Source organism: Corvus moneduloides, chromosome 1, assembly GCF_009650955.1.
Source record: "Corvus moneduloides isolate bCorMon1 chromosome 1, bCorMon1.pri, whole genome shotgun sequence".
Classification (NCBI taxonomy): domain Eukaryota; kingdom Metazoa; phylum Chordata; class Aves; order Passeriformes; family Corvidae; genus Corvus; species Corvus moneduloides.
Genome location: NC_045476.1, coordinates 70256907 through 70284876, shown reverse-complemented (window position 1 = coordinate 70284876; position 27970 = coordinate 70256907). Strand labels below are relative to the sequence as shown.

The following is a 27970-nucleotide window of genomic DNA, read 5'->3' as shown; positions in this document are numbered from 1 at the left end:
GCAGGCGTGAAGTCTGGTGACCAGTGTTCTGATTTTGCAGAAACTGAGTATCACCTTTGCAATTCCAGCTTTATTCCTCTCCCCTGTGGCAAGCACTGCACATGTGTGGGGGCTCATGGAGTGATCTCATTCTCTCCCTTCTCTCTCCCTCTGTCTCCCTGTGTTGTCCCCTCTCTTTCTGCAGGTCAGCGTGGAAGTCTTGGTAGAATACCCTTTTTTTGTATTTGGACAAGGCTGGTCATCCTGCTGCCCTGAGAGAACCAGCCAGCTCTTTGATTTGCCATGCTCCAAACTCTCGGTGGGGGACGTCTGCATATCGCTCACGCTCAAGAACCTGAAGAATGGCTCTATTAAAAAGGGCCAGCCCATGGACTCAGCTAGTATCTTGCTGAAGCATTCAAAGAATGACAGTCTAGCTGGAAGTAGACACAGGTATGCGGAGCAGGAAAACGGGATTAATCAGGGAAGTGCACAGATGTTAGCTGAGAACGGTGAACTGAAGTTTCCGGACAAAATAGGATTGCCTGCAGCACCTTTGCTCACCAAAACAGAACCCAGCAAGCCCCCAGCAACGAGGAAGAGGAGGTGGTCAGCCCCTGAAACGCGAAAACTAGAGAAATCAGAAGAGGAGCCACCTTTGACTCTTCCCAAGCCTTCTTTTATTCCTCAGGAGGTTAAGATTTGCATTGAAGGTCGATCCAACCTAGGAAAGTAAAAGTTGTTTGGGGAAAGGAAATTAGGCTATCCCTTGTCATTTTTATCCAGATTACTGTACTGTAGACTAAATAACCCAGTATTTACATGTTATCATCTTATTTTAGGTTTATGTTATAACCTTGTTGTTATAGTTGCAGCTGGTATTATGCAGGAGACTGGTGCATATGTTTTTCCACAAGTGTTTGTCAGTGACTAGGTTTATCGAGAGCTACAGAAGGGGCAGTATCTGCTTCACACACCCTTAGTGGAAATGAATGTGTTGTCATGGCTCCTGTTTTCTAACACCTCGTGTAGGACAGGGTCCAGCTGTGATTTTGTTTTCTTTTTGTCGCTGTTTTTTTTTGTGTTTGTTTTGTTGTTTTGGTTCCTGTTCCAGTTTTTTTGGGGAGAGGTGAGGAGAAGGGAGCTGTAGCAGAGGTGTGTGTCAAACATGGGATGCGTGTGTGGGTGTGTGTGTGTGTGTGCGTGGGTGCATGCCAATCCCCGGGGCGGGACGGCTGCTCTCTGGCGGGTTGGCGATGAGGTTTCCTCACCCCAGGCGGATGCTGAGGACACAACCCTTGGGTGTGTTACTGAAAAGAATCAGACAGTCTCTGATGTTTTCAACAACAAGCCAACTCTTACTCAAGGCTCTACTATACATATATATATATATATATATATATTTGTGTGTGTGTATATGTATATATATATTTTTCCCCCATGGGGTCTGACTGCACTGATTTTTATTCCTAAAGCAAACTGCCACACCACATTTCCTTTCTGCTTGCTAGTGCAGTTCCATTGCCCGGAGTCAGCGATGGGGAGGCTGTATGGACTCCTGCGCCGGTCGCCCTGCAGGGTTTTCCTTGACGGCGGGGGGGGATGGGTGTGTGCATGTGGCGTGGGTGTGCGTGGGTGTGTGAGGAGGCCTCTGGCTCTGTGGATGCGCCTGGCTCAGGCTCACTCCTGTTTCTGTGCAGTGTTAGACAAATCGACCGGGTTACGCCATTGACATTTGCTTCCACAAGGTAGATGCAGACTGCCCCTTTGAGATCACAGGCATCCATCGTTTGCAGTTAGGTTGCAGATCTTTAACTCTAGTACTGGTTTTAGTTCATGGTTATGGACAACTGGTGCCACTTCTTTCAAATTGCAGTGTGTTGACACAGGAATCTGCTGTTGAAGATGAACCTAGAATGTCTTTAAGCACTTAAAATGCTGTTCACACTTTATTGCTGAGCATCCTGGTCTAACACTCAGTACGTACTGTATATCACTTTAATCTGCTCGGAAAGCAACAACAACAAACAAACAAATCTCTTCAACACTGTAACTACATGCAACTGTGTAAAGTTTTCTCACAGGCAAGATGCTGAAAGTTTTAATGTGGTTTCAAAGGGATGAATGTGAATTATTGAACTAGTATGTGACAGTCATTGTCCACAAAGGACTACTTAATAGGAGGCACTTTTTAAACTTTAATGCTTGAGAAAGAGTTAAAGGCATATGCGAGCTGACATAATAAAAAAAAAGAATAAGAGAAAGGAAAAAGGAAAGAGGAAAAAAAATCATTGTCCAGTGTTTTTGAAAAAGATGGACTTTAAAGAATCTTGCAATTTGCACATCTTGAGTTTATCATTTGTGTGGTATTCCTGCAGTTTTTACCTAATAATGTTGTGGGGTGGGGGGGTCTGAAAGAGCATAAACAAATGTAGCAATTACTCACTAACCTGCCTACGCTCTAGGCCATTTCATAGGGTTACGTTCCTTTTGGAGTTCATTTTTGGTCTTTCTACCGTATCGGCCACACAGAACCAGGTCCTACCGGGACACCTCTGAGAATTTTTCTTCAGACTTGCTGAGAGAATTTTCCACAAAAAAACCCATTTCTATAAGTAAGCAAGGTGTTTGTTTGTTTTGAAAACAAACCTATTGTTATTTTATTTTTATTATTATTATTATTATTTGTTATTTTAATGGCATCGTTTTCTATTGGAAAGGCGACATTTCAAGAGTTTGGTACAAACCAGGTAGGAGGGGGGGATTCATGCGTTCAGTCTTTTCTTTCCCCAGGTAGGGCCGGATCCTCTGAGGTGCTGTGCACCCAGCCTCCTGCACAAGCCTCGGGGAGGTGCGAGTATGAAGTATGCCGGGGCTGAGTGCTAAAGCCTGTCGCTGCCTCTTGAAAGATCCCAGTGGGATTTCAGTGGGATTGCACTCGGGCCCTCCGTGAGCAAGTGTTTGTGTCGTCGTTTTTGGTTGGCGAGTTCACATCCTTCAAGTAGTTTTGAAGAAGCTGTACTCACAGGGAGAACAGGATATCAAAGTCCATCATTAGAAACACGGTAACCTAAAGTGAACAAATATATTTAGTCTTGTTTTCCCTCTCCCCTGAAATACAGTGCTTTTCTTTAAGAGAAGAAATGTTAACCCCAAATCCCATCTTTGACTCTTGTTACTTGTTACTTGAAATTTAGCTCACACCAGACCTAATTGTTTTTATACCATATTCTGGGGTGCACCAAAAAGTTGAAATACGTTTAAAATAGCTTGAAACTTTTTTTGAATTTCCTTGAATTTTATTAACCTCTCGGCAGCCTACCAAATAGCTGAGTGGGTTTCTTCTCACAATCACACAGCTTAGTTAGTGCTTATTTGTTAATATTTCTGCTCAGAGAAGTTGCTTAATCTTCCATATACTCTGCTCAGGGCACTTGCAATTTATTGTTTTGTTTTGTTTCCTGGTTTTTTTTAAGCTTTGATGGTAAAGGAATAGGAAGAATTACAGATTTTAATTCACAGTCGTACCACTATTTCTGTACTTCATGTGTACTTGGAAAAAAAAGAAATCTCAAGTAAAACCATACACATACACATTTGTGGTTAATAAGGAAGCAGGGGCTATTAAACTGACTGGATCTATTCAACTAACACTAAAAAAAAAGAAAAATTAATAATAATAAAAAAATACATTTGGAGCAATAGGAATGTATTAGTTCTGTGCTTGTATTTCAGACTGAGGAATTCTTTCCAAACAATTGTCCCCTTCCATGCTTTGGCTTTTGTAGGATGTGCAATACTTTACGTGCCAACTTAGACTCACCTGTGCGGTGTTAGCTAGATCTCATACCCACTTCTGATCTCCCCTGCTTTTGTCTCTTTGGAATTCTTTCTTTCTACCTGTCCCCTCCCCCAACCCTGTTAATAAGTCCCTCCCTGTCCTCCCCCCTCCAAAAAACCCACACCATATTAAGGGTAGAAGATCCCTTGCCCCGGGAAACACAAACCTATTTTGTATTTGATGTTTAAAAAGATCCAGGAAGAAAAAAAAGCAAAAAAAAAGAGATGTATTCATGTCTACATGGCAGCCAGGCAGAGGGTGGCACGCCACCATATGGCCAAGCGCCACCTTCCACCTGGACACACGCACACAGGAACTGGCTCCCACTGGGGCCAAGTCTTTGCAAGGCGGGGCTTTGCCTCTCCCTCTGGCACTGAGCATCCCTTGGGCATCCCCAGACCCAGGAGTGCCATCGATCCCCAGGGCAGGGGCACAATACCACTCGCAAGCACAGGGATGCTGAGGTGAAGCTGAAGGAGGAGGCTCAGCCTCTGCTTCTGCGTGGCGGCCACTTCACAATAGTAACTAACAGTAGTTTTCTTTCTGTCTGTTTCTTTCTTTCTTTTTGTAGCAGGCCTCTTTAGTTTACAACAAAACGCATACAATCACCAAGAAATTAGTCAGGGCAAAGAAAAATAAAACAAGAACCTCTTTATAGGGATTTCTAAAAAAAAAAATCTATCTGTCTGTCTGTCTATCTATCTATCAATCTATCAATCTATCATCTATCTATATATCTATATATATAAAGTGACTGTTCCTTATAGCGTTCAACTTAGGCATTGTTTCAGTTTGTCTGGGCCACATCGTGGGAAATTTGAGTTTGATGTCACTTACCTCGAGTCCTCTGGTCGAGACCCGAATCAGAGTCGCCGTTGACCTATTTTACCATTTTGTACCTTGCCCTTAGGCTTGCTTTCCCTCGAAGATGCAGACCTCGGGAGGAGGGGAGGGACACACGTTCCTTTTTTCATTCCTTTAATTCCTTCATCCCACTGTCGCTTTGTTCGACCTGTCGTTCCCGTCATTTTCTCAGCATGGGGAAGTGACATCACTACTCTCGTTTCCCTTAAATCAAGGAACATTTAGAAACCTTTCACACCTTTTACTCAGGGATGGGGCTGGCGTATGTGTGGTACACTGATGTGACCAGAAGCAGCACTTTTACTGCTCCGGAGTAGGGATGTACAATGTTACAGACAAGTTTGGATTTCCTGCATCTCATGGTTTAAACTTTGTAGATCTCACTTAGATTGCAATACAAAAGCAGCAGGCTCAGCATGAACTGTAGCTGTTGGTTATCATGAAAATACACTCTCTGCAGAGATTTATATTACTTTAAAGTGTGTTGCCAGTAGTAAAAAGGAAATAGTGAAATTCTGTTAATTCTTGCAACTGCTTAAAAAAGAAAAAAGTTTGTGTCAAGGAGAGCGAATTCTCAATCTTTTTAAACACTAATAGTGTTATTTCAGAGTGGCTCTTGGCGCAATGCTCTGCATGTCCTGGGACCCAGTTCTGCAAACACTTATACATGTGCCCATGGGAGGTCTGGGCTGGCCACCCAAGGCTGCTCAGGGGCTTGCTATAAAGCACATGTATAAATCTTTGTGAAATTGAAGTGTAGTTCAGTCAGGGCCAGATCCTGATTTTAATCAGGCACCTGGAAAAATATCGAGGTTCACCAGGGCAAAAGCCTTGGGCAGGTGGAGGGGATGTGGCCCATTGAAACACTTTTGCTGTCCCAGAAATTTGACAAATGGCAGAATGGGACATGCAGTCATACAGTTTCCATTTCTTCCCTCCTCATCATCACAGGTAGCAGCAGAGTCCACTGTGAGCTCTGGCCAGTGCTGATGTGAAAAGCAAGGGGAATGAACGTACCACGGGAGTGGAGGCAGTAATTTCCTTTTCTCTGGTTTTTCCAACCCTCCCACTCCCCCAAATCCTGTAATATATAGCAAAATGAGAATTTGTTGATGCAGATATGCATATGTGCACACACATACCCAGGCAGAAGTGTCTGTTTGCACACAAAGAAGTTATGTGTGCATTTTTTTTTACGTGTATGCCTACATGTCCACTTGATTCCCTGTCCTGAGGACAGCCTTGCTTTGTGCCCATAGGGAAATTCCAAACGCGTTGCACACCTCTACTCCAGAGTTCAATTTCTTTTACATAGACGACCTCGCTTCAGATGTGTTACCTTTACTGATAGGATCTTTTCTTGTAGCACTATACCTTGTGGGAATATTTTTTGATGTAAACCTAATTTGAGAAGCTTATTAAAAATAGAAACTTTTTTTGAAGCACTCACATTGAGGAGTACAGGTAATGTTTTAAAAAATTGCACAAAAGAAAAATGAATGTTGGAATGATTCATTCAGTGTTTGAAAAAGAGATGGCTCTGTTTGAACAGTGAGTTTCATACCTTGTTTGTAAAAAAAAAAAGTTTTTAAATACAAAAGCAGAGAAAGGTTGAAAGTTACATGTTTTTTGTATATAGAATATGTCATGTCTAGATGATCTGATTTGTATTGGCTCTGGCCAGGAAGAATTACTACTTAAAAGGCTCTTAAAGAACAACTGTGCTTAATTTTCTGTTCGTGTTACATGGGTCCCATTTCTGGGGAATGGAGTCACACTGTTTATTCCTGTGCTGAAAATACACCTTGGAGCAGCAATTCTTGAGTGCAGCTACCGGGCACTTCGAAGGGTGGCTACTGTGCAGAACTAGAGTCTCACTCTCCAGTTGTATTTTGGCTTTAAGTCTCTTCCACCTGCGCTGAGGGAGCCCCTGGCAGCCCAGAGGTCAAGGCCAGTTTTGAGGGAGGCCTTGGCCGTGCCCTGGGCAGGCATGGCCTGGCTGGCCCGAGTGTGGGGACTCTGCTGGTGCTGGCAGCCCTCGGGTTGAGAGCTGCTGCCAGCTGAGCACAACGTGCATAGTTTCCACCTGAGGCCTTTTGGTCCCATTCTCTTCTCTCTCTGGGGATGCTGTTCCACGTTTTTTCAGCACTTCCTGTTCCAGACGAAATCCAAAGAGTATAACCCTGAGCGAGAAGTGCTTGTAACAAGGTATTCTTGCCCAGCACTAGCAGCAGAATGGTACCCGAGGCAACCTGGCCTTCCAGCCCCTGTCACTGCCCCTCTCCCCCACCACTGCTGCCAGAGCGCCAGGAGCAGCTGGTCACACAGAGCATGTTTCCAGTAATGGTCTTGACCAATGGCAAGACTGATGTTTTTCAGAAGCCAAAAGGAGAGGATCCTGAAGCAGTTTCTGAAGAGAGGATCCTTTTCCTGTCCAAAGATTGAGCTGGGCAGCTGGGAGCTGGTGGCAGGGTGGAGAAGGCAAAGTCCCATCCCCCTCCCCAGAGGTGACCCAAGCTTCAGCTCTTGCAGGCACATGGGGCAGGAATGCTTGCCCTGTGTGAGTGACCCCCAGGCACTCAGAAACCAGCCCCAGTTGTGTTACGGTGAAGTGCATTCAGCCAACAGGTAGTATTTATACAATAACTGTCTCTAAGGTTTCTGTAGGTTTTTTTCTTGTTGTTATCTGAAAGGACTCAAGTCTTCCACTGAGGATTTTATGGAGGCTTCATCCAAGGTTGTTTCTTTTTTGTTAGTTTCTATTTTGAGCAGTTAAAGCTCCTGTGCCCTTTCCCTCGACCACGCAGCAGGTGTGCATTGGAAGTGTTGTTTGCAGCGAACAGAGTCACTTGTTGAAGCTGTCCTTGCTGTACTGTGGGATTGGTGATGGGCAGAAATTTCAGGGCCCAGATCCTTGGCCAGGGTGGAGCCAGGGTGGGACCACTGGCTCTGCGGGCAGTGTAGCTCTGCCCCTTCACACCCGCTGGTGAGGGGATCCCACCCTAGCATTTGCTTTAGAAGTCCAGGACCCAGGTACTCTCCCATTGAACAAGCTCTGCAGAATTCTTGTTCCAGTCCATCGGGTTTGGATCTGGGCATCCGAGGGGAAAAACGGGCCAGGGTTGGCTGCGGGTGGCTTGGTCTGTGTGTTTGGCCTGGCTGTCAGGCCGGGCACTTCGCAAAGTTACTAATCTGGTAAGGCATAGATGCAACTCTTCACGACAGTCAGCTAATGTTGAAACTCACTAATGTATGTATTTGCTCCTTTTTTTTTTTTTTTAATAATATATTAACTTGTTGAACACTGTTCTTTTCGCAGTGTTACAAAAGTGGGGGAGGGGGAATTTCCCAACCTTTTTCAGTTTGGGTGAGCTACTGAAAACCATTTTGTACTAGCTATGTCACCGCTCCCGGCAGCAGCTGGCAGCGGCGCTTGGCCGAGCCGGGGTCAGGTCCAACCATTCGACATCAGTAGTTTTTAAAGTAATTCTTTTTTTTTTGTCTGGTATTACTAATGAGGGTTATTGCAAATCACACTTCCAGTGTAGTTCCTAGTGTAGGCCCAGTAAAAGGGATATCGCAGCTTTGTGTTGGGGAGAAATTGAGCTGACATGGCCAGTACAAAGGAGAAATAGGGAGGGAATAACGTTTTGCACCTTATTGAAAAGAGGAGAAGATTTTAAGTGCATACAGACATAGTTAAGAGCTTTTATTGTGACAGGAGAACTTTTTTCCATATGCGTGCATACTCTCTGTAATTCCAGTGTAAAATATTGTACTTGCACTAGCTTTTTTAAAACAAATATTAAAAAAAATGGAAGAATTCATATTCTATTTTCTAATGGTGGTGTGTCTATTTGTAGGATACACTCGCGTCTGTTTATTGAATTTTATGGTCCCTTTCTTTGATGGTGCTTGCAGGTTTTCTAGGTAGAAATTATTTCATTATTATAATAAAACAATGTTTGATTCAAAATTTGAACAAAATTGTTTTAAAGAAATTGTCTGTATACCAGTACAAGTTTATTGTTTCAGTATACTCGTACTAATAAAATAACAGTGCCAATTGCAAAAGTGTGTTTTGTCTTTTATGACTGAAGGGGAGAGAGCTTTCCTAGGGACATAACTTGCCCAATTTATTTCCCTGCCCCGTCCTCCCCCAGCCCCACCCTGGCAATGCATTTGAGTGTTTGCTTTTATTTGCAACGATGCCGAAAGGCACCTGTACCTTCCCACCTGTGGCCATAAAATGCTCTGCAGACTGTCAGAGTGAAGCTCTTTATTGTGTAACAAAAACCTTGGAGCAGTTGGGATGATTGGGCCGCACGCACGCGGATGCCACAGCAGAGGGAAGGGGGGCAGTGCTCTCATCACCATCTCAGCAAGGCCGAGCAGGGCAGCGAAACACCAAAAGCCCATCAGCTTTTTGGCCAATTGCACAGAAGCGCTTCACAGTTATCGCAGGCAATGCCAGGGAGTTCTGAACTGCTGATTTATGTATGAAAACTTCAGCCAGTAAACATTGGGTCAAATAAATGTTGTGGAGGGCTTGCTTAAGCATCTGGGTGACCACAAATGAAGTGAAGGCTGCAGGGGGTGGTCTGTCCTGTGTCAGGGGTGCAGCGCTGTGCCAGCATCCACTCAAGACATGCTTCAACCCCACCACCCCTGGCAGCTCCCAGCCTGCAGGGAAGGGCTGGCCCACTCCCACATGCTGGCCTGGCTGCTGCAGAAGGCAAACTGCTGTTCTTGGGCCTTGGCTTTTTTTTCCCCCCTCTCTTCTACACAAGGCCAAACCTGGCACTGGTTGCAAAAGCCCTCCTGGCTCCAAAAAAGAATTTTTGGTATAAAACTGGTATTAGCAACTAAACAGCACCATCCCTTAGTGGGGGATGTGAGATGGTGATGGATAGACACCGTACATACACTGGCAGAAAGCCGTAGCAACAAGTCTGTCACGAGAGTGGAGTTCAATAGGTACAAAGTAGGGAGTGCTTGGTTCAGAAAAGCTTTAAACTCTCATCTTGTCCTTGACTGAAAGCAGCTGTCCCAACACAGTGGGGCTTGGCCAACAGCTGCCGCATTTCTTCCTTATTCCCATCCTTTCTACCCCTGCTATTGACTAGCTGAAAGGAAGAGACAGGCGTATTTTGTATGGGAAAAGCTCCTCCAAAGGCAAACAGAGGCTTCTTCTGACCCTGCTTACAACTCTCCACATTTACAGGGTGTCCCCATCCTACATTCATCCCCACTATGCCCTAAGGGAGAGGAAGGCTGCGTGGAAGCACAGCCAAAGCCCCTGCCCCATGGCCGATGGGGACTGGCTGTTCCAATGAGCAGATGGAATGTGTTTCTTCCAGAGAAAGGAGACCTGTGTGGCTTGTTTTGCATCTGTCACGATGCTGGCTCGAGGCCCAGCCCTTTAACAACTGCTCACACCTACAAGGAGGTGTCCACATGCACTCCTCGAAGCCACCACAGTCACCGGGGAGCGAGTAAGGCTGCTCCTGTGCCAAGCCCTTCCCTCCCAAGGAGAGTTCCAGCAAGCCAGGCTGTGCAGGCAGGAGCCCACCCTGCAAAACGTGCTGCAGCAAGGCAACCCCAGAGCAGGACTGGGAGTGCCAGGGATGTTAGAGGTGTCCTTAAGTTTCAAGAAGCCACAGGCAGACACGCTCAGCAGGGATTGCTTAATGATGTAACGCTGCCCTTTTCAGCATCCCCACTTGTAGGTCTTTGGTGTGTTAAACTGCACCCCTGTGGAGCCCGTGGGCCGAACCTCAACATTGCCCTTGGGAGCTCAACAATTGCCTGTCTGGGGGAAGCAGGCATGGCCCTGGCCTACAGCACAGGCTGTGACATGCACAGCATTCCTCTGGACAGGATGGGGTTGGGGTGTAGGGGTAGAGAAGACCTGGTTATGCAGAATAACTCAACATCAAGCATTATTAAGCACTTACAAATTTCATTTCCCACAGAAGAACACCAAATAACAAAAAACCCAGTTAGATGTGCAGGTGAGGTAGATCCACAAATGGTACATGGCATTTGTCAGTGGTTGTGGTCTTGACTTGGACCATCCTGCCAGACAAAGTGTGTTCCCAGCTCCCTCTGCCTCAGTTCCTTGTGGGAGTGGCAGCAGGCTTGAGCAGGGTACAGGACCTGGAGCTAAGTGAAGATAAGGGCAACTACTGCAGCACAGGAATAGGTGTTAAATGGGGACTCAAGCGTTTGCTTTTTTTTGTAAAATTTCCAGCCTGTCTCAGAGCTGCACATGTACAGTGTCAATGGTGAGCACTGACATAACTGAGGGTTTTCCTGAACAAAATTCACATATAACTGGGCGAGATGCAGACATGCCAGGTCAGCCTTCATGCGTCTCATTTTTCTCTCCTGCTCACTTTCGGAGAGGAGAAAATGAAAGAAATCATGCTTCTTATCAAAACAATGGGAAGACCTGCTATGCAGAAAACCAAATACCTGACATCAAAACTTTATCAGTCACTATTCATGGGATCAATATCATTCACAGCCTGAAGAATTTGGGGGACAACTTAAGATTAGCCTGTCCCTCTTGTATTAGTGACTGATCAGAGGTATGTGCAGGAGGGGAAGGGAAGGAAAGCAGGTATAAGAATGGCCCCATTTTCCACAGTTGTGGAGAGGCTGCCTCCCCTTGCCCCCAGCACCTGCCCTTTGGAAAAGAAACTGTTCTGAGGACATCATGGAGCTGCTCGGTTTGGTGTGCGTGTGATCTTTTAAAAAAAATGTTTACAAATATATATATTTTTATATGCATATGTATTTCTTAAATTCCACTTAGAAATGTAGCTAAAAAAAGTAGAAAAGCGCTAGCAAGAGTGGGCATGAGACCAGCAGAGTGCTGCACTTCCCACGTGTGAAGGCACCAGTGTGGAGACACACCTGTGGTCAGGCCTGGGCCAGGGCAGTCTCACCCCACTCCTGTCAGAAGTGTCTGTTTGCTTCTGTACCCCCTCCCCCTCCCATGACACAAACAGAGGAGCAGGGCTGTCCCACAGCCTTACTGAGGCAGAGAGGTCACACTGCCCATGCTCTGGGCCCAGTGCAGCTGAGAGCAGTAGGTGGCCTACGCTGCCTTTTTGTGGCGAAGAAGCCTGGCATTTTCTTAACATGATGCTTCCAGGCTGGAGGGAACACAGATCAGCACCTGGATTCACAGGGCCTGCTTCTCATCTGCATTCACGTTTCTTTATGATAAGTGGGCAGGACAAATGGTCCTTGCAGCCAGCACAAGCATAACCTGTGCTCACATCAAGCCCTTATCCACTTCCAAAGCAGAGGAAGGAGTCATCCCACAATTAAGAAGTATGCCCTGCATGTTAAATGGAAGACCTTTAAAATACCAGGCAATTTAGAAGATATCCTGTGCTTTTTCTAATGTGCACAACACACTTCAAAATCACCAGGGATCAGCTTGTGGCCTGGATTTGCTTCTCAGCATGGACAATTGAACCAATCCTTGTGCATGGCTTTTTGAGCAGTCCAGCGTATGAGTTTAATTCTAGAGTTTCTCTTTGCTATTCCTTTTCCTACAGATCACTTTTTTGCTTTTCAAAGGAAGCCTGCCTCTTTCCACAGATGTCTACAGGAGGGGAAAATAAGACTCTGAAGTACTGAAGTAACATCAGCCACATTATGATCTCAGCAGCAGTTTAAAGTAAGTGGCCAAGCATTATTAATTCATTGGTGCTCACTTTTACATCATTTATCATATTGAGCTACTGTGGTATTCATGTGGATGCAACCTGTATTTCCAAAGAAATTTTCATTGTGATTTATCAATTAATTAGCAGGCCATTACACTTTATTGAAGTGTTACCCAGAGTCTCCATTATTGCCGTTAGAGCAAATGTTTTAACTTCATCTCAGCCTGACAGTGTCTTGCAATCAATCAGGCTGTTCTGCCAAAAGCTCTCTCTTGCTTTGCATGGTGTCAAGGACTGCAAAGGAGTGGTACCACATAACCAGAAGGTAATTTGATCCGTCTGGCCTCCTCCACCTGGCCACAGACAATGCACTGCACAGCGTTTTTATGTCTTTGCTAAATGGATGTGAGCAGGCAAGGGAACAGGGAGGACTGCAAGAACCGTCCCCCCCTTGTCAGGGTTACAACTTCAATGTCTTAAAAACCTGTTCCCAGAGACCAGGTAAAAGCAGGAACCCTGGTAATTCAATAACTGCACTCATGATAAAGCAGGCAAGCTCTGAAAAGTGTTCACCTGAATGATCTCCTCAGATGGGGGCAGGGGGGCCAGCACGGTTTTGCTACATTCAGTGCCAGCTTCTCTGAAGGGGCAAGTCCATTGAATAGGGAGATTTAAGTAAGAACAGCAATAACAGCCCTGTGAACTGAGAGTGACAGAGATCTGGCATTCTTAGCATCACATGTCACCAGCAGCCAGGCCTCATCTACCATCCACCTCTGACATTTTGCAGGCTGGCAGCTGTGCCGTAACATCCATTCTTTGGCCAGAAAAAAAGACTAAGAGAATTTGCTTTTTTATTTCTCCATGTAATTTCTTGCATCTTTTTCTCTTCCAGCCTGCAATTTCTGAAAGGTGCACTGCCAGAAAGTGGTGGTAGCTGACAGGTCAGTCTTAAAAAAGGGAATGTGTGAATGTGTGCAGGCGTTAACAGCCATGTCTGTACAAGCCAATTCCTTGTTAACTGAGGTTTCAGCAGCTATTTATCAGAGGGGGGAAAAAACCAGGTTAAGAAATGTTGATTAAAAAATAAAATAGGCACAACAATAAAAGATGAGGCTATTGCATTTTGAATCAATGGCACTGTGTTAATAGCATGACCTTCCCCTTCCAAATCCCAGCCATAGCCACTTCAAAGGCTACGACACTGCCATTCTGAGAGAGAGAGGGAAGTTTGCCACTAACACAACATGGAGGAGAAAGCAAAGGAAAAGAGCAGCCCTTCCTGCTCTTCTCCCCCACCCCTCTCTCCAGCCCCCCAAGCCTAGGCTAAGAGAAGACCTCGTTGTGCTGCTGGGTGACCCGGATGAACGTCGTTCTCTTGCTTAGCTCCTTGAGTTTGGCAGCTCCCACGTAGGTGCAGGTGGAGCGCAGCCCCCCGAGGATGTCCAGGATGGTGTGTTCCACATCCCCCTTGTATGGTACCTCCACAGTCTTGCCCTCCGAAGCCCTGGAGAAGAGATCAGTAACATGAGTGTGTTTACTGGAGCAATGTGGAGCTTAAAACTCTGCAGGCTGCAGTTTACAAATGTGCCCCCAGCTTTACTGCTTGCTGCTTTTGCTGCTTGTTGCTCTCAAGCACTGAAACTCCTCAGTTCTACTCACCACCAACACTGAAAACTAGAAGCAGACAGATCTTGCAGATGCTCCAATATCCCATGAGTTTATTTACAGATCTGCCCCTTCCTCCCCTCTACCATCTGCCTACAAGCAAGTGAAACTTCCAGCCTTATTGAAAGGTAAATTTGACTGTGAGAGCTGCAAGTTTTAAAGTGTAAGGAACGGCCAGACTCAAACAGAGAAATGTTGGAGCTGGTTCTCAGCAGGCACCACCCAGCACAGCTCTACAGAGGCTTCACAGCCCCTGGGCTATGTCCCACATCACCGATCAGACACAGATGGAAGTGCTCTGGCTGTCTCCTACCAGTGTGATTCTCCAGAGCTCAGAGAGATAGAGTGGGAAACCTGTTACAGAAACCTGCTGCACAGCTGTCCCTTGGAGCTAAAAGGTGATCTAGCATAATTCAGAGCCAGGCAAAAAGGCCAGAAAAATAGCAGTGCTGTGAATACTCTCAAGTGCTGATGCATGCCAGCACAGAGTGCACTGTTCCCAAAAAGCACATCCGAAGAGTTACATGATGGAAGAATCCAGGCAAATAACTTGCACTCCTCCTCCAGCTTTCTCCAGCCCCATGTTCAGCAATCCCTCCTGTAGCAGAGACCCTTAATCAGCAGCTGATCTCACTAGGCTTTAGAGCGAGCTCGTTCTGCCTGGCACACTGGTTCCTCTGGACAGGCAAGCCTTGGGAAGGGAGGGTCTAAGACAAATGTGGAGGGAAAAGGAGACACTTTCCTTCTGCCCTACAAAATGGAAGCAGAAATCATGGCAGGGGTCTGTCATTGTTCTCAATGTGGCTTTATTTCCTTCTTTCTTAAAAAAGTTTCCAGGAGACAGTACAAGAAAGGGCACGCCTGTTTGGAGGTTCCATTTGTGAATCATTAACAGCAACAGCTGCTATGTGGAGTACTTCAGCGTGAGCCTGGCTGTATTTCACCCTGTTAGTTTAAATTCGAGGTCACAGCTCTAGGCAGACAATAAAGGCGAAGTGTTGATATGCCACGTGAGTAAGGAGCCATGATTAATCTCCCTACATCTGATAAGTAATTGACTCTTTCTTGAAACTCTGAAATAAACACTGCAGTGAGTGGCCAATGGAAGATGGATGTGCCACTGGCATCTCACAGACTGCACAGGGCTTAGGGCTCTGTTGTATGGCCTGCACTGCTGGGAGTTCCCAGGCTTTCATTTTCAGCTCCTGTGCCAGCAGGAAGAGGCCAGACCCACAAAATGACACTCATGCCCCTATTCCTGACTTTTGGCCATGCCCACCTCTTCAAGTCAGAGTTGGGAGATTGAGCTCAGGCTCCGGGAAACCTGCAAGATTGTGAGAGACAGTGCATGTCTCACAGGGGTTTGTGGAAACCAATGCAAATTCTACCACATCCTGCCATCAGAAGAGCTCTGCATGCTCTGCTGGGTAAGGAGTGCAGGGTTTACTGCATTCATGCATTACTGCCCATTCAGTTCATTACCTGATGCACGAATGCACCACCAGTTCAAATGTAAGTTCCCTGTTAATACGTGCTTGAGCATCCTGTGGGTCATAAGTTGCGCATTGCTCCTACGAGCATGAACACTTGGTGGTCCTTTTTTCAGTGCAAAATTTCAGAAATGGGTGACAGTTACAGCCACTACCCTGGGAGATGTCCCTGCAGTGGCTACAGTGGTGTTAGGAAGCTGGAGCCTGTGGACTGCCACTTTAGGCTTTGGGGACCAGAATCTACAAAAGTGGTGAACACCTAACGACACAGCCCCGAAGCTCTGACAGCTGAACACGTGCTAGTGCTCCTCCAAGTGTCACCTGATGAGCTGGGGGATGTCCTGTTGATCAAGGAGTAACCTGCAGATACCGTACTGGGGGAAGCACGCTAGAAGAGAAGTGTGAGATCAGCTCTGTAGTCTTGTCCATGGGGATAAGGGGATGAAGTTTGTCATGAATATATACTCAAGCTGTGCTAACATTAACCCCAATATTCTTGTCCCCAGAGGAAAGGGGTTTTTAAGAGATAATGCGTTGCACACACCAAGCCAAGGCGTCATCTGGTCCCCAGGGAAGTGTGGGTGGAATTTTACTATGTGTATGCACACATTGGTGCACTATTATCTGCTGTAGTCTGGCCCAGGGGTGAGATCTGTATCCACATGGGTCTAAAATTGTGATGATAACTTTTTTAACACAGTGCTCAGGATGGAGGAGAGACATTTTAGTAAGTGTACTGCTATAGTATTAATCCCTACTGGCTGGTCCAAAGAGAGGAAAAGTGGAGTTTTTAACTTATGTACATTAAGACTGTGATTGGCTGGTCCAAAGAGAGGAAAAGTGGAGTTTTTAACTTATGTACATTAAGACTGTGATGATGATATCAAAAGAGTTCACACTGGATTAATGTTCCAAGAGTTCCTCGATATGTGCCTTGCCGAGGAGAGGAGTGACGTATAGGCCATAGATTGCTGGGCTTGCTGTGTTCTTGTGTGAGTGCCAAATTAGTTCATGCATGAGCACTAAATAAATTAATGCATGAGTGCCCAATTAATTAATGCATGAATGGACAGTAATTTTTGCATAAGCATTCAATCAGTTCATGCATGCATGCATGCCCAAATTATTTATGTCCAAACACCCTGTTAGTACACTCATGAGTGCCCAATATGATGAGCACCCAGCTGATTTCCACGAGCGCCCACATGGGTGGAGTGCTGGGCAAACATGGCAGGGTTCAGGTGGCATGGGTGGCCAGTGTGACCTGTGTGGGAGAAGGCCATGACCTGCATCATGCCAGAGAAGGCTCTACCTGGCTCCAAAAATGGTGTGAGCCACCAAACTTTCAGCGAGTCAGAGGAGCACATGACACCTCTGCTCAAGTCTATATAAGAAACAGCAGCAGCCCCTGGGAGAGGAGACACACCTGGACATGCCTGAGGAGAGGTGCAGCTGGAGGCACCCTTGAAAGGAGGTGCTCCATGCTACAGATGTGCACTCCCAAAGGGACTGCAGTTCCTGTGTGACTCATGCCAGAACAGGGACAGCTGTAAAGAGACTGTGTCCTGTGGACACCCCTCAGCAGAGCAGGCACAAAAAGAAGGAGTAGCAGAGAGAAACTATTACACACATGACTACAATGTCCTGTGCTACCCCCTTCTCACTGAAGGAGCTCAGACTGACTGAGTGTGGCCTGTGGTGAAAGTAAGGGGAGTTGAGACATGGCAGGGTGAAGAAAGGTGTGGCTTAAGTGAAGTCTGGAAAAGGGGGAGGAAAGGTGTTTACTTACCTGTTTGGTTAATTACGCAGCAGAGACTAGAAGTTTGCAGTAGTTGGCAATAAAGAAAACAAAGTAAAAAATCCTCAAGTAGAGACTCTTGCCAGCAACAAATGCCTACACACAGGCCACGCATGGATGTCCTGGGCTTCAGCTAAAATGTAGTTCATTTTTTTCCTAGTAGCTGGTACAGTGCTGTGTTTTGGATTTAGGATGGAAATAATGTTGGTAATACACCAATGTTTTAGTTACTGCCAAGCAGTGCTTACTGCAAGTCAAGGACTTTCCTCTTCCTCACACCACCCCACCAGCAAGTAGGCTGGTGGGGAACAAGAAGCTGGGACAGGACACAGCCAGGACAGCTAGGCCAAACTGGCCAAAGGGATACTCCATACCACGTGGGACCATGCTCAGTATATAAACTAGGGTGGAAAGCTTCCTGGGGCCACAGCTCAGGAACTGGCTGGGCATTGGTTGGCAAGTGGTGAAAAATTGTGTATCACTTGTTTTGTATATTATTAATGCTCTTGTTATTATTATCATCCCTTCCTTTCTGTCCTACTAAACTGTCTTTATCTCAACCCATGAATTTTGGGTTTTTTTCCCCAATTCTCTCTCCCATCCCACTGGGGAGTGGAGTGAGCGAGCGCCTGTGTGGTGTTTAGCTGCCTGCCGGGATAAACCATGACAATGGATTACACGGGCTGTCACAAAAGCTGGCACACTTGGCAGAGAGCTGCAAAACCAAGTCAGTAGGAACTGCTGTGGGTTTTGCAGCTCTGACATCTCTCCTGGAGTTATGACCCAAAAGTAACCCCTTCTCAGAAAGAAAGGTGATGACAGAGCAATTGAGGCTCTGTCATCAGCTGCTGGAAAAGGTGTGCTCAGGTGCTCTCAGCAGTGACTCTGACTCTTGCCAGCCACTGAATAGAAAGGGAGAACCATTTGCTTCAGACTTTTTTCCCAGGGTCCAGTCTGCGGTGCCCCACCTGGCCAGCTGAAGGCTGCTGCATGGAGGGATGTGTGTGGTGGGTGGGAATCCTGGCAGGCAGGACGTGATGGTGCTCTGTCAGCCCAGCAAAACGTGGGTCAGAATAAAGGGGTGAGGCTGCCCTGTCATGAGGCAATCTTTTGAGTGGGGCATATAAGAAATGGAGGAACTGTGGGTAGGTCTTCCAGGCTATCATTTGGGATACACAACAAGATGGTAAGCAGCAGCCAGCAGTTGGTGCTATTCTGTCTCTGTGGCCAAAATTTCACCCTGCAGTTAATATGAAGTGCCCAAACCCAGCTTAGTAGCAGCTGTGAATTGCTGAGTGGCCACCATAGAACTGCAGCGTTCACACAAAACCTGTGAAATCTCAAAAGGGTTAACAAAAGCAAATTGGCTCGAACTGAACAATACCGCATGCAGCCTCAGTCCCTGCTTGCCTTATTTCTCTTCTCCCACAAAAGAAACATAAAAACTGCCTTTCAGAAATCCCTAGCTCTGATCCATATTCCTCATGGAAGGAGGTGAAAATGTAAAAATAAGCCAATATATAAATGACATAAGAGTAATGAAACTGCGTACACAGATTAAATGGGATCAGCTTGACATATTCATTACAAAACCAATTACTCTCATGACTTCATCCCCTGCTACAGCCATCTCACCTTACCTGTCAGTTTTAATGTAACTGCTGCAGGCTCAGGTTCTCCAGCCATCACGTGTAATTTTGAGAAGATGAAGTTAAGTGACAAGCAGTCTGATTCTGCAGGGGACGGAGCACACTGAGCTCCCCACTGCTAGAATAACAGGCTGTGAGTGCTCAGGCTCTTTTAAAGACAAAACAGCTTATTTGGGTCACCAATACAGACTTACAGCTGGGCTTTTTAAATGCATATAAAGGAACCCCACTGACTTGACCTGTCTGGGTCAAGTTTGAGGTTTCCAGCATTTCAAATGCTGACTAAGAACCCTTTTGGTTCAAGCTTGCCATAAGCTTAACTAGGAAGTGATTAAACTTCCTGTAACTTTTACTATAAGAGCAATTCAAAGCAAAGCCTTATGCTGTTTCAAATCCCCCTTCAATGCCCAGCACATTTACAGTGCTGGATTTAGCAGCTGCTATTTTTAAACCACAGTGACACTCATGCTGGGACAGGCCAAGGAAGACTGAGACCAAGGCTGGTACAGGTAGCCAGCTCTGTGTCACGGCTGTAGAGTGAAGATGGGTATCAGCACTTTCACAGTTAAGAGCCAAGGGTCACAGGTTTAGTGTTTGGAGCTGTTGTATCTAGCAGTAGACTGGGAGACTCCTTCTATGCTACCCATTAATGGCACAGAAATGCAGTATCTCAACAGGGACTGAAAACTTCGGATTGTGCTCCTGCTCCCTTGCTGCTGAGAAAGTGTCAGAACTTGGTCCCCAGGGAATTCTTAAATTGAGGATGCAAATCAAAATACAGCTATGGATCAAGCCAAATCTGTATAGCATTGCCCATAATGACTTCAAAGGGTCTGTCTAGACTGAGCCAAATACAGCTCAGTGTAGAGGGATTCCTTATGGAACAAGGGCATATGATACCCCTGGAAAGATTGGACAACCCAGGGTTGCTGAGGAAAAACCCCTGAACTGGCCCCTGGCTGCGGGCAAGCCTGGGAAAGCACCTGACTGCAGGCAGCCCTGAAAGTCCTTGGCAAAGCAATACACTGGTCGGCTCTCCCGTGGATTAGAGGCCATCTAGAGGGACTGGGTGTGAATCTTTGCAAAAGTAGATATGAGCTTGTATAGTTAAACAATAAAGGGAGAACGATGCTCAAATCGTATCGGTGTATGTGTCGTTACTCTGCCAGCTCTTCAGACTCGGTCCCTAAAGCTCCGTACATTTCTGTACATCCTTTGCTCCTACAAGATGGAATACTTGCACTTTATCTCATTTTTAAGAGGGACCAGTGTCAATTAGTTCTCCTGCTGGCAATAAATTTTGTTACCAGATCACACACACCTAACTAGGTGGAACAGAATTTAAGAGCTGCCTTAGTCCTTCGTCCCCCTAGTACAGCCAGCTTTCTCAAAGTTTTCCTGCAACTTTCAACCACCTCTGTGGAAGCCGGGCCCTAATGACAGTGCTGCACTGACATCCATGCAGCACGCTTGGGCTGCTCTGTGACCTCTCAGGGAGCTGCCATTAACTAAATGCCTGATCAGCACCAGGCCTTTCCCACACTCCAGCAGATTCAAACACAGGGTAGCACAGGACAGGAAATGATCATTCAGGTAAAAGCTTGCCAGCACCACCATGCAAATGGCAGCTGCCACTTTTATATTGTGAGACACTTACTAGTGCTGTCCACTCAGAGCATTTGTTCAGAGGCTTTGATGACAAGCAGATTTTTGGGGGACAAAAAAAATAAAAAAGAGTCCCCAAACCGTACACTGCTTCTGGGAAATGGCATATGAACCCGAAGTGAATCAAAGCTCAGGAATTTGCAAGCACCTCTTTCTGGTGCATCATTTCAGGTCATCTCAGATGCAGATGGCCTCCTGTGCAGCTCTTTCTTCTGCAAATAAACAGTCGTGTTTGAAATCAAAAAACACTGAACAGGTTTCCCAGAGACACGGTGGATGCCCCATCCCTGGAAACATTCAAGGCCAAGTTGGATGGGGCTCTGAGCAACCTGATCTAGTTGAAGATGCGCCTGCTCATTGTACTGGAGGTTGGACTAGATGAACCTTAAAGGTCCCTTCCAACCCAAATGATTTTATGATGCCATGATTTAGGCCAAAGGACATGGTTGTAAATACTCTGAAGGAGGCTGTGTTCTACCACTTTGCACTTCACAACGTGCTATGTGAACTAATGCACAATTTTATGGTGCAGACCACAACCACCATAGGAGTCAATGCTGGGGTGGAGGACAGGAGGTGGGATCAAAGATCCTTCCATGTAGCATGACATCTGGGACTGCTATCTTGTCAAGCAAGCTTGTCAAGCTCACATCATGCTTGTCTCTGTGTCAAAGCATGAATTCCATTTTGTTTTGTGGATCCCATTCTGCTTTACATTCTGTGCTGTCACCTTCACAGAGCTGCAACTCTTACCCGTGGTAGCAGCTGGACGTGTTGGGAAAAAGCTGTATGCTGGAGTGGTTGTAGCAGACAAGGCCAACAAAACCCATCAGTCCTGAGTGCCTGGCTGGAACAGCAGGTAAAGTCACTGTGTCTGAGACTCTTGCAAACAGCAGTTTACCAGATGGGACCAGAGCCTGAATCTACGCCAGCAGAGAAGAATCAAAAGGGACCCCTCAATAAACCAGTGTTGACTGTAAGGAGTCATTCTCTAACAAAGTATGTAAGAATCCTGTTGTCTGAGGGTAGTGACTATGACTGCCACTCGTAAGAGAAAAGACACAGAGGTTTTCTGGAGTCATCTGCTTTTTCAAAAACTCAAAATTCTCAGCACTTTCTGGAGTAAAATACCAATGGACAACAGATTCCTCTGCAAAATCCATCTTCCTTTCTTCTCCCCTGAGGATTTTAGCTCAAAAATTAAGCTGCTGCATTCTGCATTATTTGAGGCTACTCTGGTGCTCTGTTACCAAAAGAGGGGTGGGAAAACTGTACAGCAGGCTTCTGCTGCCTAAGAAGACTGCCCAACAAATGCAGAAGGGAGTCCTGGGGCTGCTGCTGGTGACTGAGTGCTTTGGAGGTCCTGGGCCCTTATCTCCATACTGGGGAAACCCCAGCTGAGCTTCACCAGTTCACCAGCACCCACTTTCTGCAAACAGAAGGGAGCATGTGGGTTAGCTGGGAATCCCTACACCAACAGGACACCCAACGTGGACAAGCAGAGGCACAGAAACTGCAGCCTTTTATGCCATGTTCCAGCATTTAGTTCATACACATCCTGAGGGACCAGTAAAGTCAGAAAAGTGCCTAATGACTTCCCAGACCACACAGCTGGTGCTGCAGTGACAGCACACCGCACCAGCTGCAGACAAGTGAACATCACTGCTCTCAGCTAGCCAACTCTAGCTTTCTCTCTGTCTCCCTCAGGATGTCATCCCTCCCTCAGATCTGCTGTCATAAGTGTAGGCAACAGCTTCTTCAATGGGAGTAGCAGCATAGGCCTGTTTCCTTTTGCACAATTCTGCTCCAGAAGTTCCTGGATGGATGGCTCACTGCAATTGCTCCTGTGTGGAATTCATACCTGTATTCAGCAACCCCTCCTGCATGCTTCATCATGGCTGTATCAGAGCTCATTCCATAGAATAGTTTCACCTTCTTGCCATTCTTTTCTATAATGTCTCCAGCACTCTGGTCATGGCCTGCAAACATTCCTCCAATCATGACAAAGTCAGCACCAGCTCCTGTGATCAGCAAAGGGACATGTCAGAAAGCAGGGAAAGGAGAAGAAGGTGAAAGACAAAGCAAGAACACAGTGATCTCCAGAAACAATAACCAGCATTTAAAAGTTTGGTACAGAGTCCCCTCCTGTAACAGTCACAGCAAACTTGGAAGAAAAGCTTTACTGCGGAACTGACACAGGCTGAATTGTATTTCTCTGGTACTTGAAATGGAAAAAATACTTTTCTGTTACAATGACAAAGATACAGATTATTCTACTCTACCCAACAGTCTTTTATTTTCAAATTCAGTTTTAACCCTTTACTTTGTGATAGTATCTGAGCACGATTCCTTATTAACTGTGACTGCAGCAATCAGAAGTCCTAAACACAGGGCTGGGACCTGTTGAGCTCAATGCTGTACAGAGAAGTGGATGGTTCCTACTTCAAGAGCTTTCTAGGCCACAAGCTGTGAGTGGGGATGTACTCTGAAGGAAAGCAGACTCATGAATGTAATGTACTCCTCCCAACAATGACATAAAACAAGCAGATTTTTAATTGAAATTATGGATTTTTCAAGTCCATCAGCCATATGTGTTCAGTGTCATTCTGGATGATCCCTAGTCAAAGAGATCTGGATGGGTCTGCATTTGGTTCCTGTTTAAAAATTCTGGGCCAAGGACCACCACACCTGGGTTCTCAGCATGCAGCACAAAGGAGGTCTAACCCATAGCTACAACTCCTAAATATGTTCCAGGTACTGAATAGCAACACTGAATACTCAGTCATGACTGTTCAGTCTGTCTATCTCCTCTGGCTTTATAAATAATGAAATTGGCTCCACTGGGAGTAAGATCAGGAAGAAGGTTTTTAGAATCATTCTTAGTTTTCTACTGTGATCTCCAATATTTCCAGCTGGGCTGGAACTATTCCACCAGCAGCTCCTCCTGTGATATTTTGGCATATCTAGTTGTGCTTGGAAGAGTTTGTCTTTTAGTCTTCTATAAGCCTGTGGTGACCCACCCCTGAAACAAAGCATTTTACTGTTCATACTTTCTGCTTCTTCAACATGTATGTGTCAGAACAGGTCTCCTCACTGCTCAGCTTCTTCCCAGAACTGGCAAAAGAACTGAGCTATAAACCTCACTTCACAGAAAGCAGATGAGCTTGAACTACACACATCCTGTTAAGAACAATTCCAAACTCTGGGGAGATCCCAGACTAGGTAAGTCTGGCATTAGGATTTTCTCTGATCTCTGTCACTATCCAAACAATAGCACCAGACCTTGAAATCTGAAAAGTAAGTGAAATCACTATCAAATCTGCTCAGCTTCTGCCAAACCTGAATTTGGGAATATTTGATCTTAGAACACATGACAGGGTGAAGTGTGCCAGTTCCTCCCTCCACCCATTTGCCAAAGAGCAGAGCTGGCAGCAATGCCTGGGGGCAGAGCACCCAGCTGCTCTGCTGACCTCACCTCCCCTTCCCTGGTGGCTGCTTGAAAGGAATACCATGACCATGGTAAAGGGATATTAAAAATGAGGCTTGGGCAAAGCACATCACAAGCAATATTTATAGCCAGGCACATTCAGGTGTCCTACCATGTCAGCTACCTGGCAGATTTCTCATGAGCTCTCTTGTTTCAGATGGCTGAGTTTTGAAGTCTTGGCTCAACTCATGGCTGCTACTACTATTAACCTGCCAAAAACAAAGGGAATACTCATCTTTTAATTGCTGGTGGCAAATTCCTGTTGCTACCTGGCACAACCTTGCTCCATCTTTGCAAAAAATAAGCACCCTGGAAAGTCTAGTTTATGTCTTCTTCATGGGTGGAAGAAAACATGAGGAAGGAGGGACAGACTTGAGGTCAAGGTTCCAAAGAGGGCATTTAAACAAGTCAAAAGCCTGCCAAAAGACATTCTGGATTCTTTGCCTTGTCAAGACTATCTCCTGATGCCCAATTCTACTGCCATTTCTGGTTGTGGGTCTTACAACCTTCAAATTATTAATGCAAAAGGCACATGAAATCTACACTTCAGAATCACAGAATTGTGGTTCCTGTGCACTTCAGTATCTATTTATTATTTTCCTTTTGGCTGCATATTTTTGGGAGGGAAGCAAATATGTTTGAATTACAGGATTGAAACTCATCCAACTTGAGTAACTTTTGCAAACTACAACATAATTCATCAAGCTCTCCCAGAAGAGAGGAGCTATGTTAGAGCAGATGCAGCACGTCTAAACATTGAAACGACACATGCTTGCTGCCCTGCTGCTTCAGAAATGACAAGCCCATATTTAATATACTTCTCCGATGTTCTCCAGAACTTTCCACTGTGCTTCAGCGTTGCAAAGATATCTGAAAGTTTCAAGTCTGTTCCTTTATGTTTCCACCAGTTAATATCTGACCAAGAGGTCGTAGTTTTCAGCATGGTCTTTAACTTATGAATGTTTTTCTTGTATAACTACCAGAAGTTCTGGTGATATTTGCAACATCCATATGCAGTCTTTTGTTTTCAAGTACAGATTGACAGTGTGCCATTATTTCAGGTTGTGGGGGACTGGGAACAGCTGGCAACAACCCCCTAGATAACACAGGATGTGATGGGGTATGTTGCACACAAGCATCCCAGTAGCTCACCTAGAGCTGGCCAGACTAGTCCTGTTTTTACACAACACCGCTTTCGTGCACTGACTTTCCCCTTGAGGCCTATGCTGTATCTGGGCTGATTTTACTCATTCACATTTCACAGTGCCTCCTCTTTCAAGCCATTACAGAACAGCAGTGCTGATGCCAGCCCAAGCTTGCAGCACTTACACAGTTCTGCTGGATCTGGACAGAGTCCCTCAGATGTCTTCTGTATGTCTGATTATACAAGTCACTGATAACCAGATTGGCTCTGCACAAATTCAGCTGGAGTCGGCCTGGATTTGTGGGCTGGGCAGCCCTCCAGGCAGATGCAGCGTAAGTTTGCCTGGACCAGAACTTGCCCTGGAATCAACATTCACCTGTGCTCCAGCTGAGCCAGTGAGCTTTGCAACACTAGGTACACACAAAGCTATTAAAAACAGGAGAAAAAGCCAGTGTGATCTGGTGTAATCTGGAACTAGTGTATGTCCCCAGTTGACTTTTCTATATAATTTTTCCTTCCTTTTCCTTCCCTGCTCCTGCATCTCTTCTCATCACTGCTGGAAGGAACAGCAGTAATGTGTTAAAGATGCTGGCACAAGATTCAAAAAGCACACTCTTCTGGCTGTGTCACAAAAATATATGTGACCTCAGGCAATTGAACTTACTATTTCTGTGCTTTGACTTCTCATCATTAAAAAAGGAGACAGTAGTACCTCCCTAGAGCATTCTGAGAAATGTGTTCATGTTATCAGCCTTTCCAAGGGTTCAGTTATATGAACCATCTGAGACCCCAGCATAAAGTTCTTTCATGCTTTCTCTCATTCCTGCATCAAAACAGCTCTTTTCTTTCCTATCAACCTACATATTTTTCATTATAATCTCCAATACCCAGATGGCAGTGACATCTTCAGTTTACCAAATCCATACCAGGTTCCCATTCAGCAGTTCCAGAATTTCAGCAGTCTCTCCCAAAGTATGTCTCTCCCAGCATTTTTGTCCCTCACCTTCAGTGCTTCCCTGTTCCTTGTGTTTTTAAATAAGCTTCTACCTTGTTTCCCCTCTGTCAAAATGCCCAATCTGCCTCTGAGACCTGGCACCAGTAAGTGGTGTCAACTTAAAGCTTCTCAACATCTACTTCTTGGTTCTTCACAATTCTCTCACTCAATCCACTCTACTCTTCCTATTTCCAAGAACTTGGCTCCTCCAGTCACACCTTTAGCCATTTGTCAGTGCTACTCTTCACGTTTGGGACTCCCTCACACTTCCCATGATTCAAATGGATGCTTTGTCACTGCTTTACAGTGAATTATCCCATCCCATGAAGATTTTACAGTGATCCACTAAAAAGAGATAGCAGAAATACTTTAACCAAAAGTCCTCTTCATGTCTCTTGCCCATGCTTTGTCCCGGCCTTCATCCCTAGATGAAGCTGTACATATCTGTGTTTTATCACCTGGTCTTTGCTATCCAATACATTCATGTGACTCAAGCGCAGAGGTCTGTGCTCGACAATTCAGTGTCAAGGCTTTGACTTGTAAATGCTGGGCATGGTGGCTACGATCTATGAGGCTCAGATAGCCAATCACTTCAGCAGCATTCAATAAACACTGGTAGTAATAATGTTATCTCAAAGCTTATTTTGCCACATACTTTTGACAAATGCACCCCTGGGCCCAGCTCATCAGATGTTCACAGTGTGTCTACCTCAACTGTACATAACCAGATACAGTAAGTTTATTGCCTCAGGGTCATCTCCATCATTTCCAGCTCTGTAGCTGCAACACACAGTCAGTCTGATCTGCCTGGGCTACTATCAAGAGTGTAACTACTGCCTGTAAAATGTCAGCTTTCTGATGCTCCTCTGTCCAAGAAATAATTCTGTGGCAGCCTTCAGGCATGTACCACTGTGAATCCCAGCACCTCTTGACAAACAAGAAAGCCAGAAGCTGTCTCTTCACCGGCTTCAAGCAGGTTTAGGTTCAGTTAGCCCAAAGAGACTACAAGGATCTTTCAGACTTGTTATAAACACCACAAAGAAAAATATTTGAAACACTCTGAAGTTGCTTCCTGTTGTTCTAACTTCTGGAAATGCTCTTGTTGAAGAAAGTTTCTGTGCAGACAGCTGGGAATACAGTCAAGTCACAGTCTCAGTTCACAAGCTCCCAAGGACCACACCACCAGGAAGAACTTGGTGAGCTGTGAAGCCAAAGAAAGGCAGAACAAAGACCTCACTGCAGGCAGCACGTCAGAGTGAGGGCTGAGCAGAGGTCTGGCATTATTTAATATAATCTTGTCTAAGAGGGTGGATGCTGCTGTTCAGCTATGTTGGAATCACCCAACTGGAATTCTCTATTCCCTGCATCACATCACCACTGGGTAACACAAGGGTTATGTGAAATCCTCTGACCAAGCACATTCCTTGCTGGTAGCAATCACTCCACAGCTGTGCTTTGAATTCTCTAATTAAGTCTTCCTTGTCATCTGACCTGTCTCAAAACAGGAGCTGTCCCCAAACTTAGAAGACAGATTTTGGTTTCAACCTTTCCAGGAGGCCTAGAGCTTTTCTTGGCAGGTCTGTAAGCTGAGTTTAGGCGTGCCTCTATTTCCAAACTTGCAAATCTTCTGCAAAGCAGACATTCTGTATTATAATGTGCTATCTCTTATTTTCATACCACCCTGAAATCCCAGTGAGAGACTGTGC

The 27970-nt window shown here is 45.6% G+C and overlaps 2 protein-coding genes across 9 annotated transcripts in view; one reads left to right on the top strand and one right to left on the bottom strand.

Moving 5' to 3' along the window:
* ATXN1 (ataxin 1) overlaps nt 1–8753 on the top strand; it is a 223169-nt gene extending 214416 nt beyond the window's left edge. For all 8 annotated transcript variants that reach the window (XM_032114965.1, XM_032114932.1, XM_032114969.1 and 5 more), the window contains one exon: nt 185–8753. In XM_032114965.1, the coding sequence (XP_031970856.1) occupies nt 185–715 (531 nt within the window). In that variant the 3' untranslated portion in view covers nt 716–8753. The remainder of the gene's footprint in view (nt 1–184) is intronic.
* Nucleotides 8754–8946: 193 nt separating this feature from the next.
* The window catches only part of GMPR (guanosine monophosphate reductase), a 42554-nt gene continuing 23530 nt past the window's right edge, over nt 8947–27970 (bottom strand). The window contains exons 8-9 of the mRNA XM_032115006.1: nt 22501–22660; nt 8947–13876 (exon numbers count right to left, since the gene is read on the bottom strand). Coding sequence (XP_031970897.1) covers nt 13696–13876; nt 22501–22660 — 341 coding nt within the window. The 3' untranslated portion in view covers nt 8947–13695. The remainder of the gene's footprint in view (nt 13877–22500; nt 22661–27970) is intronic.